The following is an 18293-nucleotide window of genomic DNA, read 5'->3' as shown; positions in this document are numbered from 1 at the left end:
TTCCGGCGGCCTCACCAGCGCCCGCTTTGGAAAGCGAGAAAGCGGCATACAGCTACCTAGTGGAGATCAGTGGGACATACCGGTCTCTACAAGCCAGCGGTGGAACCAGTATGGCAACGCGTAAACACATGTATACGTGTAACGTACTTCTCCTCGGCACATCCACGCAGATGCATACACTGAAACTGACTACCATGTCGACGTCCCGCGCAGGAGACAATGTTGCATTTTTTGTAGGCACCTAGCAATGACTTGTTTCATAGCTTTAGTATTATGACGATGAGTAACTCTTAATGCTTGTCCCCTACGTTACAAAGACGTTAAATTTCACCTCCACCGACCCACGTCTATCCAGGAGAACCGCATTTTTGCCTCGCTTTAGGAAAAAACAATGCACGACATCTCCCAATTCTGTGCACCGTTGCGAGAGCTATGCGGAATGAGTGAAATAAAAATTATGGGCTTTCGTGGTTACACGGGGAGTGTATGGCGACAACTGCGGGCTACCTCAGAGTACTGTCCCTGGAAAATAACTGAGAAAGCGCTGAAGTCGAGGTTTCGGAGCGAAAGGTAGTGGACGCGCAATGAAGACCGTGAAGACACGAGAGTGCTCAACGAAAAACCGATTGTGCCTATCCGGCACAGCCACTGCGAAGTTACATGTTTCCACATCTCACAGTTGCTCTCTTTCACTGCGTGAGGTAGTTTCGAAGGAGGTCGCGTACGAATTATGTAATAGGTTATCCCGCGGCTTACGACGCTGCATTCAGCACGGAGAAGATGGCTCACGTAGTGCAGTACACAATGCTTTCTTTGCGTGATTCACTTTTTCTTACTTGTATTTTTTTCTTCCCTTTGATTCTTAATCTTCATTATACGGAACTTGTTCCTTTGTTCCGCTTAAGCACACACATTGGAGAAGCCTGCTCGCTCTCACGGATCCAGTCCCAAATTTTGCCCAATAAACAGGTCTCTCTGGACGTCTCATTTCTTTAGTGTCAATCTTGTGCCGGCTTTGCTTCTTCAGCCAGAGGTGCGTATTTTTTTATTGATTTTCTTTTTTGCTCAGACAGCGTCTTCGTTCGCAGTCAAAGCTTCACCCTATCCACAGAGGAGATGACACCGTCACAGAACGCTTGCAGGGCGCAAGACTTGGCGATAACATAGCTTTTTCCTGTCAGACTTGCTTTCACCACTTTCATGGCACTGCGAGTGATAGCAGGCTTACGTAACTGCGCTCGCTTCCCCATAACCCTACTTCGCGCTCATTCCTCATTGGGGGCTGGAAAACAACGTCCAACGCAGCTGTGGTTCTTCCCACGGTAGCAACAAAAGAATGACATTGTTCTACGCGACGTGCGCGGAACTCGCGACAAGCATAATGCACGCGGTCTTGAAAAGAGAACCCTCCAAGCACTCCACGCGCAACCACTGAGCGGTATGCGGCCGCACGCTACAAGCTGGGTCGGTGTAACCGCAGTCATAGAAGCCGCGAAGAACGTCAGTGCAGAAAATAACACTGTAATGAACATCTCTGGCGTTGTGCATCGGATGCGGAGCGAGTCTCCATTCCTCCCGCCCACTCCTTTTGTCCTTCACGAAGAAAGGCCTCTCTCTCCGAGAACCATCAGTGCCCCGCGATTGTGCCCGTCAATATGTTGCCATCGAGTCGCACTGGCGCGACGAGGAGCTTGCTTTCGCGTTTTTTTTTGTTTTTTTTTATGATCTTGTGGCGGGTCCTCTAAAGAAAAATTCAGGGGGCACTTTGACTGTCTAAAGTGGGTAGAGGCGGAAGCGTTTTCCGCACCACCTTCGCTTTTTCTGTGGCACTGGTGGCGTCACATATAATTGAGTACTAATTACTAAGCGATGACAAAGCACTAATTAATTGTTAATAACTGATTAATGCCTGAATGCTAATTAACTGCTAATTAATGACACTTAAGCTTCGCCTTTAGGAGTGGAACGCGACAGCGCGTTGTAGCGCTGCCAGGGAGTCCACGGAACGCCACCACCCGTTCGGCGCGGTGCCTTACCCTTTGAACGCAACGCTTTTTGAGGAAAGGAAATGGCGCAGTCTCTGTCATCTCGGTGGACACCTGAACCGCAGCGTAGAGGAAGGGAGGAAGTGGGAGTGAAAGAAGACAAAGAGGGCCTGTAATGAAGAAAATGACATTTGTATTTGAGGAAAGGAAATTACGCAGTAACTGTCTCACAAAATTCAGGGGGCACTTTTTGACCTAAAGTGTGGTCACTGATGTGTGGTTAAGATGTTAAGCTTCACCCCTAGGAGTGGAACGCGACAGCGTCTTGCAACGCTGCCAAGGAGTCCATAGAACGCCATCGCCCATTCGGTTCTACGCCTCGCTCGTCGGTAAATTGGTTTTTGAGGAAAGGAAATGTATCTGTCTCTCATTTGTCGGTGGACACCTAAACCTCCTCGGAAGGGAAGGGAGGAGGAGGGCAGTGAGCGAGGACACCGTTTTCACTAGACGGGCCTTTGTTCATTCCAGACCATCGAGCTGGTGTGGATGGACCATCGAGCTGGTGTGGCGGCAATAAAGACAAAAAAAAAAGCTAGTGTGGCGGAGTGGATAGCATGCTCGTCTCGCACTTCGGAGACCGGGGTTCGAGTGAGTGAGTGAAGAAACTTTATTTCCGCCAGAAGAAGACCCGTGCCCCTCCGGGTCCGCACGCAGGCGTCCGGGGAGGGGCAGCGTCGCAGCTGGAAGACTAGCAACGGTATAGTCGCGCAGCTTCTGCTGCCAGGCGGGTAGCGTATCGTTGTATGCTAAGGTCGGCACTTCTGAGTATGGTCTCCCATTCCTCTGCATTATTGATTCTGCCATATCCTGGGGCACTGGGGCATCTCCATAGTATGTGTTCGAGTGTAGCGGTATGCCCGCAGAACTCGCACACCTCCGCATCCTCCCTCGTGTCACCTCCTGTCCAGCTCCTCCAGAGCGGGGATGCGAAGTTTCTAGCTTGGAGTCTTCTCCAGTCATAGGCCTCAGCCGAGCTAAGCGATCTATCCGGAGGAGGATAGATCCTTTTGTTCTTTTTCTGAATGTCTGTGATGCTATTAAAGGTATTGGTTTCCTCTTTAGTGCTGAATTCGTATGAGGTGTCCACGGCTCCCCGAGGTAAAGAGGAGCGGGCGAGCCTGTGGGCGGCCTCGTTTCCAACCAGACCCGAGTGGGCTGGGGTCCAGATAATTAGAATATTGTGGGCTGGGATAAAGTCTTTTAGATATTTAGCCGCCATTTCGTGGATGCGTCCCTTGCTGTAATTTCTAATTGCGGCTTTGCAGTCGCTTACTACGTATTTGGTACCTGGCTGAGTTAGAGCGATCGCTATTGCAACCTCCTCCGCCACAAGGGGTTTTAAGTCAAGGTGTCTTACAACGCGTAACGTTCTGCCTGAGTCCCCGACAGCTACGGAGACGGTGTCTCCTAGCGTGCCTACCGCGGCATCAGTGTAGGCCACGGTTCCCTGTGGCATCTTGCCTAGCTTAGCAGTCAGCTGTGCGACCCTGCTTTTCCTTCTGCCTTTGTCGTGGATGGGATGCATGTTTCTAGGTATGGGAGCGATAATAAGATGCTCTCTTATTTCTCTTACCAGGTCTGTTCTGGTGTTCACTGTGCTATCTACGGTTGCCCATTTCGCTAGCTGTAGGTATTTCCTTCCTGCGGGTGTGGATGTTAGCCTTTCGATTTGCGATGTTCTAACCGCTTCAGTCAGTTCTCTCCAATTGTTATGCAGGCCCATTTTCTCCAGTATATCATTCGACGTGGAAATGGGCAGCCCTAGCGCTCGTTTGACACATTTTCTGATGATTGTGTCTAATGCCTTTTCTTCGGTTTTGTTTATTTTCAGGAATGGGGTTGCGTAGCATATCCTGCTAACGATGAAGGCCTGCGTGAGTCTTAGTTTGCTGGACTCTGAGAGTCCTTCCCCCCTTCTAGATACCTTTCTGAAGGCTCTGACGACAAGTTCAGCTTGCGCTTTGAGCTTGTCTAGCGTACTTTTGTTTTTCCCTTTTCTGTTAATATACATGCCTAGGATTCTTATTTCCTCGACAATTGGTATCGTTCTATTTTCAAGTGTAACCTCGATTGCCGGTATCCTTTGACTGCGCTTGCTCATTGCTACAAATAGCTCAGACTTTTGCGGAGAGCAGCTGAGACCCACGCATTTCGCATGCTCGTTAATGATATCCGCTGCCTTCTGTAGCTTTTCTTTCATTTCAGATTCGCCTCCTTTGTTTAGCCAGACATTTACATCATCTGCGTAGAGGCTGATGTTTAAGCCTTCTATCTCTCTAAGCTTGCGGGGAAGGTCCCTCATTACCAGATTAAAGAGAAATGGGGAGAGGACAGCCCCTTGTGGGGTTCCTCTGCATCCCATGGGGAACTCATCGGATGTGATGCCCTGAAAGGTAATGATAGCAGTCCTGTCCCTTAGGAACGATCGGATGTAGTTATAGGTGTTTTTTCCTACAGCTATCTCATTTAGCCCATCAAGGATGGCGTCATGGCTGACATTGTCAAAGGCTTTCTTAAGATCTATACCTAAGATCGCCTTCAGGTTGCCGAGGTCCAGCTGATCTACTATATCTCCATAGAGTCTTAGCATTGTATCTTGGGTGGTGAGCCCAGGCCTAAATCCGACCATTTCATCTGGCCAGAGGCCGTTATCCTCCATGTATTTGGTCAGTCTGGTCAGGATGACCTTCTCAAGCAGTTTCCCTACACATGATGTTAGTGAGATCGGCCTGAGGTTCTCCAAGCTCGGAGGTTTTCCCTGCTTGTGTATAAGCGTGATCTTGGCCTTCTTCCACTCCTCGGGGACAGCGCCTGCTTTCCACACTTGGTTGAGATACCTAGTGAGGCTATTTATTGATTCTTCATCCAGATTTCTCAACATTCTGTTTTCTACTCTGTCGAGCCCCGGGGCTGACCTTCGTTTTAGCTTCAGCAGTTCCATTCTGACCTCGGCTCTTAATATGGGGGCATCCAACTCCTCATTTGGTTGTCCCTTATAGTCGTCATATTTAGCGGCCCCATGGGGAGCAATATACAGTGACTTGAGCGTGTCAATAAGTTGCTCATCTGTGCCATTAAACTTATACCTAGCTTTTATTTGCTCAGTTCTCATAGCCGTCTTAGATTTATTTGGGTCTATAAGAAATTTGAGCAACTGCCATGTACTAGATTTTCCCATGCTTTTCTCCATTTCCTCGCATCTATTATCCCATCTCCGAGATTCCAACTGTCGAGCATACCTTTCTAATTCTACATTGTGTCTAGCTATTTCCCTCCTTAGGTTTCTGTTCCACCTTTGGCGCTTCAGCTGGTTATTTAGCTGTTCCTTCCTTTTGTACATGCTGAAGAGCCTGCTGTCCATTCTATCTTGGGAGTCATCTACCTGAACCTCCTCAGTTGCCCTTTCTACATGCTCAAGCAGCGTTGCCGTCCAGTTCTGGATACAGGTTATGTCACTATGCTCATGTTCTTCTCTGATAGCTCTGAATTTATACCAATCCGTAAGCTTCTCTTGCCTGTAGGTTGTAGGTTTCACGCTGACTTTTCTGTTGAGCTCGAGCTCCAGCTAAATGAGAAAATAGATAAAATTTCCGAGACCGGGGTTCGATTCCTGAGCTCGACCAATTTCTTAATCGGTTTTATTTATTTATATGGCCTGCCTAGTAAAGCTAATTAGGCTAATTGGGTAATTAATCAATTAACTAAGCTCAGTCCCACTTACTTGGAGCATCACTATATGATCCCTTCAATTGGTTGCATGGTTACTAGCCAAAGTACAATTAGCCCCGTTTGAAATTCGTGCACTGTGACGTCACGACCGTTTCCACCAATTGAAAAGCGTGACATTTTCTGTCGACAACTGCTGCTTACAACGATGAGACATTAAAGGCTTCCGCCTTAATAATTCTTCGAAGACATCCTAAGGAATCGTAAGACAATGATGTAGATACAAAGCAGTACCACAAGAGGGTATGATTTCAACTGTTTCGTGTCTTCCTTGATTCAACATAATGCTCGCCGGCTTTGTACGATCCATATTTGACTACGCTTTCGTGGTTTGGGAGCCACAAATTAAAATTTTATTCAATATGCTTCAACGGGTCCACGCCGCTCGATTTCTTTCAGATAATTATAGTTTTACTTCCTGTGTTTGTTTACTTAAGGATGGCTTTGGGAGGGGAACTATTAAGTCGGCGCAGAAAAGACGACGTTAGAGATGCTGTTTACTATTTATTTCGGCATAAATGCAGCAGATAGGGAAAGTTGCTTTCTTTATCACGATTTTACGTCTTTCATGCCCAATTTTTTGCTTATATTATCAACTAGTGGAATTAACAGCCGCAAAATTTATTAAATGCCAGGGTGAAGTGTCGTTTCGGGATACGTTCTTAGATGTATAATGGCTTGCGCGGTTGAAATTTTATTACTGTTCATTAAGTTGGTTAATTTTATTCCTTTTCTCCTCATGCAGTTCTTTACTTTTATCGGCCTCGTGCAAACATTACATATTCTTTCTCCCCGGCAGTAACCAATTAAGGCGCTGCAGGTGTGTCAAAATTAAAAACAAAATGCTTGAAACAAATCTAGCGTGTGAAGATTGATAACAATTAACCTGCTAGAGATTTTTAGGAAACATTTTCGGCGTATACCAACATATTCCTCGTTCGACTCCACAATGACTACACTGCATTCCTCTAGGTGTTTTCTGCGGACATTATGTAGAACAAGCAGCTCTTCAGTTCAGCGTTCAGGTACCTCTTTATTGTTTTTACGGACCTGTGGAAACTATGTGATAACAAGCGCACTTGAATTGCCACCAGTACGACCGAATTCCATACTTATTGGGCAATTTGACCCGCCTCAGTACACACACCTCTCTCTGGGTTTGAGGGCAAAATAGAGCAGGTTGAATGCAATACTGAGATGCTCAGTTAAAATTTCAGGACTTGACTTTGAAAGAGGAGCATTTTATGTACGCTGTTTGTTTTTTGTGGTCGTTTGATTTCAAATTTTTATATTTCTAAAAATTCGTGCGGTAATGATTGTTCGCTATTTCTTTCTTTGCTAAACACGTCGAAACAGCACTTTTAAAAATTTGTCTCACCCCGCGTTTTTAAACTTCCACACTTAAATATATTAATAATGAGGCACGGTATTTCTTCGGGAAGAGCATCATTTCATTCAACGAAGAGGGCCCAAGGTTCGACTGCAGTAAGCATTAAACTAACAAAAAAATTTATAATTTTTCCGCTTTCAATATAATGTATATTTGTCGCCTTTCAATGCTCATTTTTCATGTACAGGTTCTGTACATCCGCATAAACCATAAATGAAATAAAAATTCATTTAGGCTTAACAGCAGAGAGCCAGTCTTCTATCATATAACTTCTCGCCGAACTTCACCAAGAAGTAAAGTATTGCCTTAGGTGACCATGAATAAAAAGTGTCTAACAGGCGATAGCAAAACGCAAAGCGCCGACTTTTAACTGTGGCCCCTTTTCACTTATGGTAAAAAGGCTGTTCTAACTTCCATCACGGTATATCACTTAGGCTCTTCCTGGCAAAAAAGCGGTCTGATTTTGGGATCGCAGTCTGTAGGTAGAAATTAGATTTAATTAGGCGTTCGCAAAACCATTTGTGATGCAGTTATCGTGAAGAATAGCGTTTTACCATGGCACGAACGTGTTTATAATTACAATCAACGTTTCCTCTCAGTGGGAGAGAAAATATAATGAGCTGTGCAACCTTATCTCACGCTCCACAATGCGCCATATATTACATTATTCTCTAGTAAGCAGGAATATAAAAGTACTGCTGCGATATCCTTCGTAGAAAATCCTTTTCAACCTTGGTCGGGGAAAACGTATATCGCATGTTCTCGGCCTATCACTCGCAATTTGAGGTATGATCCGCTCTGTGAAGTTGTTCACATTGCAGTGGTGGTTTTGATTAATTTTAGGTAGACAATAACCTATTTTGCATATATGGGTATTTGCCCACTAAAACTTTTTCTTGATACCCTTATGGGGGAGCTTAAGTGTCCCTTCCAAATGAAATATGAACGCATGCATTAGCAAGTACACTCGGTTTAAAGAAGTTAAACCCTTGGCAATTTTTTTTTCTTTTTTCTTCGACCGACGCAAGAACACAGAAAATCAACCAGCATGATGTCCAACCAACGTCTCTGCTTAAAGGGTGTGCCTACCGTCGGGTTGACATCACCAGCTGCTCGGAAAGACTGCCCATTTGGCAGTGTTCCCAAACGGTCTGCGTGAGCAGTCATTACTGAATTCACATATTACCGCCCTAAGTTCGGAACTAGCGGTTTGGCAGAACGAGGCCTCGGCCATACGGGACACGTGAACGCGTTATGAACATAAGAACACATGAATAGACATGAACACACGGACGCCGTCAAACAAAGGCACTTTTGCAAGCTGGCAGGATGTCTTCACGCTAAAAGCTGCATTACCGCGACTTCAAAAATCTGGCGACCAGAAGTGCGCTTCTGTTGGGCCAGGCTCCTCAAATAAATTTTACGCAAGTTGCGAGCACGCGTGTAAGAAGTCTACTGAGTGTCCCGTCGCTAAGAGAGCACAGGAAAAAAATATCTCGCGGCCTCATTCCTCGCTCGCTCAATCATAAATTCAAGCTTTAGTTTGGCAAGTTTTGTTTTATACCGCTTTTGGGTGGGCTACATACCTTATTCGGTCTGTAATTTTCGTTCAATCGTCCTCGTCCGCGACTACGACTACTTAAACAATGATCTTCCGCGGCTTTGGTACCAGTAGCGCCATCTGTCCACCACGCAGGTTGATAGAGCTTTCGTTCTCTCCTATTCGTTTCGTTTCCAGGCGCGAGAAGGCACGACCTGTACCATTGCTACGAAAGCTAGGTGTTTTGGTTCGTCGTAGATTGCCGCTGTGACGGTGACGTCTCTAACTCCGGAGAAGGGACTGCTTGACATTTCATAGCATATAAAATTTAGTGTATAGTGGTGAGATGAGTATGAGGTGGCATGCTAGTAGCATGAACCTGAAAGCCATTCCGCAGTCCTGGATCCGGTAGGGGAGCTTGTTGATATAAAGGAGGGCAGTGAAGTAACCGGTCTGTAGGAACTTATCATAATTGATCAGACTAAGGGGATTTTGGGAAAACGGTGGCATGTATACAAGCTTGTCTGTCGGCTTGAGGTAGTGGGATGTGTACTGGTCGACGTTAGTACCCCGCCGGGTCGCGTATTTCGAACTCATATGCCGTAGGCGTACTCGATCAGACGCAGCCCTTAAGTGCGATCACGTCACATGAAGTCTTTTCAGGCGAAAGTTTGTTGCGAAATTGGAGGCAGTCGACAGAACAAACGACGCTACACGTGCAGGTGTGGTTTATTTGCGCTGTTGTAAACAAGTCGTTCCGAGGATGTGTGCAAGCCATGCCATTGGATCCTGCACATACGACTATAGTAACTAAAAAAGCACCGATTCTAAGGACCTATGCAAACTCGCGCCCTTCGATGGCTATGCGCAACGGGGAGGAAAGCGAGAGCAAATTCCGTCCCGGCTAATTGGAGAAATCTCCGCTGAAGCAGTCACTCGTACAACATCCGTTGTGAACGTAGCTGAAGGAGGAATTAGCGCCAGCGTCTGTAGTAAGGAGTAAGATCTAACCGCAAGATGGTTCTGAAAGGAGAAAAGATCTGTCGCTCTCTCTCTCACTCTGTATCACTTTAGAATTTCTGACATGCGCGGCCTTTTCAACCACCGCGCATCCTTCGCCTGTTTCGCGAACTCCGTCACTCGCGCTATATTGGAGCTGTTGCCATCTGGGCCGGTCGCAACCGCTTTGCCGTTGTTTTCCTTCATCTGTTTGCAGTGTGGGTGCTACAACTACGGTGGTGTTTTGTTTTGTGCTCGTGACCTTCGAAATTGAGAGTAGTTGAGCGTGGCCCGCTAGGATACAACGGGAACCGTTGCCTTCGCTTCCTTTCTCGTGATCCAGACCTCATTTCGGCGCCGGGGATCATGAAATAAGATTTAGTCATTGCTTTTGGCGAAGCACTGATCGGATCCGCAGAAGAGTCAGCACATCGTGGGAGCCGATTGCGCAGCTGTATGTTAACTGGACTAAATTGGTGTCGCATATATTAGCATGGACAGTGAAGAACATTGCGTGATAGTGGTTAGCTTTCATTTGTTGAGAAAAATGCAACGCAGTTTTTATTTCAATTATTACAATTTTAAAGTATCGTGCATCGTGCATTCAATAAAATGCATGCACTAATTGTGCACACAATGCTCCTTCTGTACTGCTTGAACGGTGTGCATAGCTGATCGCACATGTATTGCCCAAATGACGCAAGAAATCATGCACTGAAAATGACAGCTGCGCCTTTTGAGGAAAGCTTAACACCTCTGTTGCGTCGACACGCACTATCCGTATTGCACGGAATACTGAAACAAAAACGTACAGTGTATATGGAGAAATATCTCTCTGGGACAGAAAGCAACGGGAAGGACATTGCGTCAATAAATCTATGGAAAATATGTTCCGTACATTGGCCCTGCGCAGCGGTTACCATTGCTGACCCGCAGCGCCACCAGTTTTAACATGCCACAAGAACAAAGAAAGAGTGTACGAAAGCCCAAGTAAAGCTCCGCTTGCGGCCGCGCACAGAGCCGGTGGGCAACGATACATTCGCCTGTCTACCCTAAAGCGAACAGTTTTGGACCAGCCCGCGTGTGAAGCAGGGACCACGCTAGAACCACACGCACTCTCGTGTTTGGGTTGCGTGTTGTCACAGAGATAGCTCGTACACCGTTTTCTAAGAACGCAACCTAATGAGGAATTGGCGCTACCGTATGTAAGTAGCCGCTGGGAGGTACAGGGAGTGTCACGATCCCTATGCGCAGCTGGACGCAGAAAGTGCGTCATTGGCTACGCCTGTGCTCGCAGCTCACATTGCTCACCGCTCAGCTCGTGTAACACGCTCAGCTTTTGCTGCGTCTGTATGAGGCGCGGGTGCAGCTGCCTCCGGCTGACTGTGTCTGAGCTGGGCAGCTGCCATAGGCCGGTGTGGTGTGGCGTGTCCACGCACCCCATCGGCGAAGTTCATTTTTGCGCTGAAGGATGATCCGTGTGTTAGTGCAATTTGCCTTCGGCTTTTCGGAAGCTGATGTTTTACCTTGTATTTATGGTTACAATTTCTCTCTCCTTGTTCCAGGATGGGCACGACCTTCCGTAGACATCGTGCTCTCCCGCAAAGTTTGCACATTGTAGTGCACTGTCATCACAATTCTCTTAAGGCTGACCCTTGGAAATGCGTTTCGCGCACGTTTTGCGGCTGCGGCAACTCAGTGATCCGACTTCGATGGTTTCAGGCAAAGTCCTTGTGTTGAATGAGAGGACCAAGAGTTTTTTTTATGCATTTCTTTGTTGTCTTTCCGGATTTTGATTCGGTACACATCTTTGATATTTTGGTCAATGAGCCTTTCCCGCATTTCTTTTTCTGTGAGATGTATGTTGTCACTTTCGGATATTACGCCATGGACAGTGTTGAGAGATGGGTGTGCGGCGATGGAGACAGGATGGTCCACAAAAGACACAATATTTGCATGTTTTGAAATTTGGACACTGCCACAGACTTCAAGCAATAAGTCGCCACTGGCAAATTTGGACACCTTGTAGCCGGGGCGCAAGGCTTCTGTTAGGCTCTTCGAAAAAGGAAGGGCGATCGAATTTTAGCTTGTTTGCCTCCTAGTTTTACTATGTTTGACATGAAACTTTGAGAGTGTTGATTTCTATCTCGGTCAAGAATCTGCTGCATCGTTTCGCCCTTTTTCTGATGGAGCGACCGTGTTTGGAAAGGGGAGGTGCCATAAAATGTGTGTTGCTCGGCCATGGTGCCAGCCACCCACCACGGAGCCAAACAACAGGACGGGACAGAAAAGTGCACGCAGGTGCTGCCCACGCTAGCTGTATACCTCAAGTATAAACAAGTGCGGCGTAATACAGGGAAGTTAGCCACACGAGGGTAACCCTCGCCGCCAGCAAAACAAGAAAAAACCAAGAATGGAGGAGGAGACAGGAACATTGCTAGAGAGAAGATAGGAAAGTGAAAGACAAAAAGGAGGACAGGAACGTGCGACTGCTGATTTCCCCCGGTCGGGTAAGGCCGAAGGTGCAGTCTACAGGAAGCGGTGGCCAAAGTGGTGTGTTGCCTCTGCCGAGCGGCCATAAAGGTCCAAACGCTCGGCATTGGCTCAATCACCAGGATTCCGTTTTTTACGGACAAGACTGAGGCACTAATGGCTAAGCGCGGGTGCTCTGGTCCGTGGTGACGCACCATTCCCTGCGGGGATGTTAGTGTGGATGCTCGGGAAACTGTTGTGTGACAACGCACCATCTTCTGCATGCTGTAAATGCCCCGGCGGGTAAAAATGATATTTTGGTTAAAAGTGTTGAAAGCTTTAGTTAAATCAACAGGTAGGGCACGCACAAAAGTACCGCAGTCCAGCGAACGCTTGATACAGTCAGTAAACTCAAGCAACGCATATCTGTAGAATAGTTTGGCCTAAATTTAAACTGGTTGGGTGTTTAACTTTTCTTTTTTTAGACGACTGACAAGCAGTGTTTCAACCAATTTGCTGAGAAAGGGCAATTTGGCTATGGGACGGCAGTTAGATATAAAACTTCTATCACCTTTCATGAACTCTGGTACCACTTTTACGCGTTCCAGCTGTTTAAGGAAACATCGGGATTTGAACAGAGTGTTAATTAAGTGCTCCAGTACAGATAAAATATCATCAGCAGTAAGTTCTATTCTTGCAGGAACTGTGCCACCTAACCCTAGACCTGTATTTTTTAGTTCATTTATGATCTGGGGCACTTGTAGTGGTTAAATTGTGTACAGAAAAAAAGACTAATGTTGGCAGAGCATTTAACCTGTTGACTTTGGGTAAGTGACCACAGTATTTATGGCGAAACTAAGTTGTGTTGTGCTGTGTTCTGTTAGGTTCAACGGCGCATAAGGTGGTAAGGCTATCATGCACCTAGCTCAAGTTAAAGGATAATTCTTTTCTGCAGATTTTTGCTAATATGTGAGAAGACAGTGATCTAGATTGTCTAAAAAGTTAGTTCGTTCTAGCTAGTAATGTGAGAGGAATTAAATAGAAGGCCGCACGAACTCAGCAGTGGTTCTTGGCTCCCAATCATTCAAATAAAGACCTCAGCCTGCTTCGAAAGAAAGAGAAAATGGCTGAAGTGCATTATGTACTAAGGCGGAGCAGTGTATCAAAATTGATAGTTTCGTAAGAACGCCTGCTTCTTTAAAAAAAAAAACCTTAAAAATCATTGCGTGCTAACAATGACATCTTCTCCTAAGAACAGGGCTGGATGTAAAGGAATGTATTCGTTACAAAACTTACTAAAGTGCTTTTTTCTCAATTTTCCGAGGACTGAACAAGAAAATAAATTCATTTTGGGTGGAAAAAACAGCGCGAAAGGGACGGAAGACAAAGATGAAAGAAACCACACGGACGAGCGCTCGAGCGGATGCGGTATCTTTTACCGTTACCTCGTCTCGACATTTCTCACAGGGAGTTTTCTTTCGTCAGTAAGAAATTATGCGTAATCAGTGTTTGTCCAATAGGGAGAGGACACAACGCAACCTCTATAAACCATTCCTGATGCCTACAAGTCTTCCATTCACCCAGGACGGGCTTTAGAAAGTGCGGCTTGTTGTTAACCTCATTGTCCCATGAAACCTGCAATTTTGCTCTCAGTTTATTTTGAACAAACTTCATGCACTCTTTGTGCATTATGTTTGCTTGTTTTACTTTACCATTATGGGCAAGTGCGACACATGCGTAAGCGCTCTCGTTTCCGCTGATTCCCACGTGACTGGTGACCCAGGAGAACTTTAGTGTACGTCCTTGTGTTGGAGCTTTTATCACGTGATTTAATCTGTTTCTTATCATGGGTCCGACTGCGTTGCTGGAGTTTATTGCTGTAATTACACTGAGGCAGTCAGTGTAGATGACATTGTTCTCTAAACTTTTCTTCATTATTTGATCAACAGCTACAGCAATGGCTAAGCATTCTGCTGTAAAAATTGAAGCTCACAGAGGAAGCCTAACTACTTTCTCCCAATTCCCTTGTATTATCGCACTCCCTGCATAGAATGCTGTTTTAGAACCACCTTTGTAGAAATCGGTGTAATTGTGGTATTTTTCACTTGCTGCAAAAAACTCTTGCTGTATATGTTCCTGTGGGGTTTTGCTTTTTGTGAATGTGTCTCAATGCGAAATCGCAAACATCAGAAACGTGTACCAAAGTGGCAACGGATCGTGCCTGCGGAAAACGTCGGGAAGTGCATCTAGTATGTTTATTTCTCAGGTTTTCGCTTGGAAGCGGAAGGGGAGTGGTCTGACAGCTTGGGATTTGTTGGTAAGCAGTGTTCTAGATGGGTATTTAGTAACTACAGGGCAACACTAATGTTTTGGTAACGACGTTATTTTCAGTGCATATGCACAGGTAAGCATCGTTCTCCTACTGGTGAGGGGCGGCTTATTTGCTTCTACGCGCAGACAATCTACAGGGGATTTTTGTTTTTGTATACCCCAATTGAGAGGCGTAAGCCAAGGTTTTGTACTGGATCCAGCCGTTTGAGATACGATGGCCTCGCAGAGCGATATACTATGCATCCATAGTGTAAGGAAGAGCGCACTATTGACCGATAGATGTGCAATAAGCTCATATCCTACCGGACCCCCAGTGTTTTCAAGACATTACTTTGAGTATATTCGGGGATTGGGTTGCTTTCCTTTTTAGGTTGTTTATGGGCGGTCGGAATGAGAGCTTTTTGTTAAATGTCAGGCCTAAAAATATGTGTTCTTGTTTTACTGGAAGTACGGTTTCATTGAAATGGAGGGTGGGATCAACCTGCAGTCCTCTTTGGAGCGATAAAATGACAGCAACTGTTTTTCTTTTTCGGGGTAAACCTAAAACCATTTCTCTCAGCACAAATTTCTAATTTGTTCACGGGGAGTGGTATTTATATCTCACAAGGTAGTAAGCTAGAAGATGTGCATGCACTCTGAAGGTCATCGACGTTGACTGATTGAATAATGGGCTGTGGAATTATGTTGGCTAGGGAATTAATTTTTGCTATTAACAATGTAGCACTTAAAATGCATGCCTGAGGCGCACTAACTCCAAAAATAATGCCATTACCAACCTGAAGGCCTTAAGCAATTACTACCATTTCTTCCGCGCGTGTGGAACGGGTATAACTCGGGTAAACTCAGGTTAGTTTAGAGGAGCGATGCGCAAGCCGCCAATTCGAGGAAGCTCGGATTAGTTGGGAGGAGCGTCGCGCCAGCTCTAGTCAATGGGAGGGAGAGCTTGGCCAAAGCTAGCATAGGAACAGCCCATGCAGAAATGAAATAAATATTGCCGCAACAGGGTTTCTAACCCGGGGCGGTGCGAACAGATGAGCTTCGTTATTCACAGCACGACAGCACTATGCTATCGCCTCAGCCCATCACGCCTCGTGTTAAACTTACACATTCGCGCTGTGCATTTCACATCGTCGTCTTCACCAGCTTATTTCTTCGCCGCAAAGAGATCACATCAACTTAACCTCGGTCAGATCTTAGCCTGAGTCAAATATCGTCGCCAGACGGGCCGACGACCCTGCAATGAGCCAACCAGGCTGAACACGTGCTTTCGCACGTCTACTCGGTTTAACTAAGTTGAAATCCTCCAATCTTCTTTTTTAATTTCATATAATCGTGTTACGACAATGGCGCCTAGCTAATAGTGCCTAAGTAGCCTTCGTCTAATCTTCTCTACTCCTGTGTCTCCTCTGTCTGACAAATAAATCTATGTCTCTCGCTCTTCCCAACCAGTATATTGTTCATCTCTTGCTAATATTTCTTTATTTTTTACATCCGCAGCAGCTTTTTACTGCATATCCTTGTTGATCCCATCTTGGGGGGCTGGGGCGCCTTATAGTAGAATAGGATATGTGCTATCTTTTCCCTGTTTTCCATGCAGCAGGTGAAAAATCCATCGCTCGTTTCAAATTTTTCCCGGTAACATTTGCTCGGAAGCTTCCTCCATAAGTCGTGGTGCAAGTGCGCCGCCTGTGGTAAAGAACGCGAGAGATCGGGACAAGTGTCCTAGAAACTCCACAGCCAGTCTACCGTCGGGCAATGTCCGCCACCTAGTGGGAAAGAACGAAAGACGGATCGTGAAGTTCTTCATCAGCTCCGAAGGATGGCGGAAGGAGTCTACCACCGTTTGCAATGAGAATTTCATCTTCTAGAAGATCTTACCATTTTTTTTCTGATTTTCCTCAGCAGTGTAGAGGCGGGAAATTTCATAAAGTTTTGAAAGCTCGAAAAAAATGCACACGTTTTTTTTTTGATGTTTTTTTTTCACAAAAATAGAAAGTTTTTGAAAAAAAAACACGAGAAAGCACGCCTACCTTCATTAGGAACATATACTGCCTGACTCAGAAATAAGAAAGCAGTAATATTTTTGTCTCTAAAGCAAAGATACCGCAAAGTTTTCAGGATAAGATTGTAACATACTGCTTATAACACAATCGACACAAAAAACTGCATCTGTCTGACTCGTATGAATGCAATGCTTGCCTGTGTACTTTTCCTCACGTTGAAGTTCGAATCCACGTACAGTGATAAAATGCCGATTTGCCGAAAAAAAAAAGAAAATTCCGCATGGCGATACAGAGCAAATCAATGAAAGACATAGAAGCATGAGGAGGCATGCCTGCTGCATAGGTTGGAGAAAATGCCAGCTGACAAAGCTAGCGACGTAATGCAGCAGTAAAACTTTTTCCGTGAGCCTGTGCCCCGGAGAATCTTGTCGATGACAGTATCCATGTTTTGCACGCGCTTTCTCGCAAGAATATTGCGCAGCTATGTATGTATATTATCGACCTGCGATGAGTTTCTTTTATATGGCTCAGAAAATGGGAGGATTCGGAGTAGCCGCCACATGCGCGGACGTCAGCAGTTCGTTGCTTGCTGTAAAGAACCTCCCGTCGTGTGGACAGCTCCAAGTTCAAAGCAGACACCCAAGCGGCTCATTTAGGCTCATGGAGGAAGGAAAATTAAGGAGAGGTCCTTCCCATACAACGCCCTGGGAGGAAAGTGCGGAGGAAGTCACGTGGTTTTGAAGCGACAGCTTCACTCAGCTCGGTAAAGCCGGGTATCGCCGTATGTGCAACATAACCTTCGGGAGAGCTGCCAACCGGATAGTGAGCAAACTGCCCACCGTGGCAGGTGACAGTTAATTGATTGGTCCCTAGGGAAGGGAGAGCAAACTGGGTCACACAAGCCCCACTGGTGGCAGCACCTGCCATCGCAGGGCAGTGACCCATCATTTAACCGCTGCACCACTACGCCAGTTGTGGTTTGAGGAATCCCAGGGGTCCATGAATGTAGAGTGACCAGATCTGCATATATGGGAATTAACCCATCACTCTATCGCATTATATTTTTAAGGCGCAGCTTAAGTGTTTCGGTTTTTTTCTCGATCGGAACGCCGTCTTGACCGGGCGCAGGTTAGCATCAGAGTCATAGTTGATATTTACAAACAGGGTGGTAACAGAGGGCCGTGGCGTACTTTCCTCTACTGCTCGGGCTTCCATTTTTGGTCGTGCTCACAGACTGACTTTGGCGCCGTTCACTCATATCTGAAGGTGGAATTCAGTGCAAAACTTTTGTTGTTGCTTGCACGGATTTGAAAGCGCTCGGCGACAACGATCTCACGGGCATTTCTTCTTATGCGACACTGCTCCGAGCCGTCGGGAGCCGCCGCCGCTCACTGAGGGGCATTCGCGCTCCCTTCACCAGTGATTCAGTACGGCGTGCGCTACAGAGCTGTCGTCGGTGTATTGTGCGAACGATTCGTGTGTTGTGCATGTAGTGTGCGCGTGGCATTCGCGCTCCCGTTTTTATCTGCAGTGAAACCTGGTTGCTACCTATGCGTGTTCTTGCAATGCTCCAGCGATTGTCACTTGTGTTGGGTTTCGGCGAGTGCGCTTGTTTGAGCGGGAGGGGGCCATGACATTGGCGGAAAGCGATATTGGAAAGGAAGCAGCTGCCATCACTTTGTTCTCACTACACAGAAACTTTGTTAGGTACCCATTTGAAGCGTGTAATGTATGAAGCGTATAGCGAAGTATTTTCCTCTGGGACGTGCCGGGCTCAAGTGTTTTAA

At 46.2% G+C, this 18293-nt stretch overlaps 1 protein-coding gene across 1 annotated transcript in view; it reads right to left on the bottom strand.

The window, feature by feature from the left end:
• LOC149343884 (uncharacterized) overlaps positions 1 to 11144 on the bottom strand; it is a 33874-nt gene extending 22730 nt beyond the window's left edge. Inside the window, exon 1 of the mRNA XM_089547093.1 lies at positions 11012 to 11144. Within this exon, the coding sequence (XP_089403219.1) occupies positions 11012 to 11144 (133 nt within the window). The remainder of the gene's footprint in view (positions 1 to 11011) is intronic.
• Between the last annotated feature and the right edge of the window lie 7149 nt (positions 11145 to 18293).

This window comes from Amblyomma mixtum, chromosome 5 (assembly GCF_055824585.1).
Source record: "Amblyomma mixtum isolate Tamu chromosome 5, ASM5582458v1, whole genome shotgun sequence".
NCBI classification, from domain to species: domain Eukaryota; kingdom Metazoa; phylum Arthropoda; class Arachnida; order Ixodida; family Ixodidae; genus Amblyomma; species Amblyomma mixtum.
This window is presented reverse-complemented; position numbering and strand designations above follow the sequence as displayed.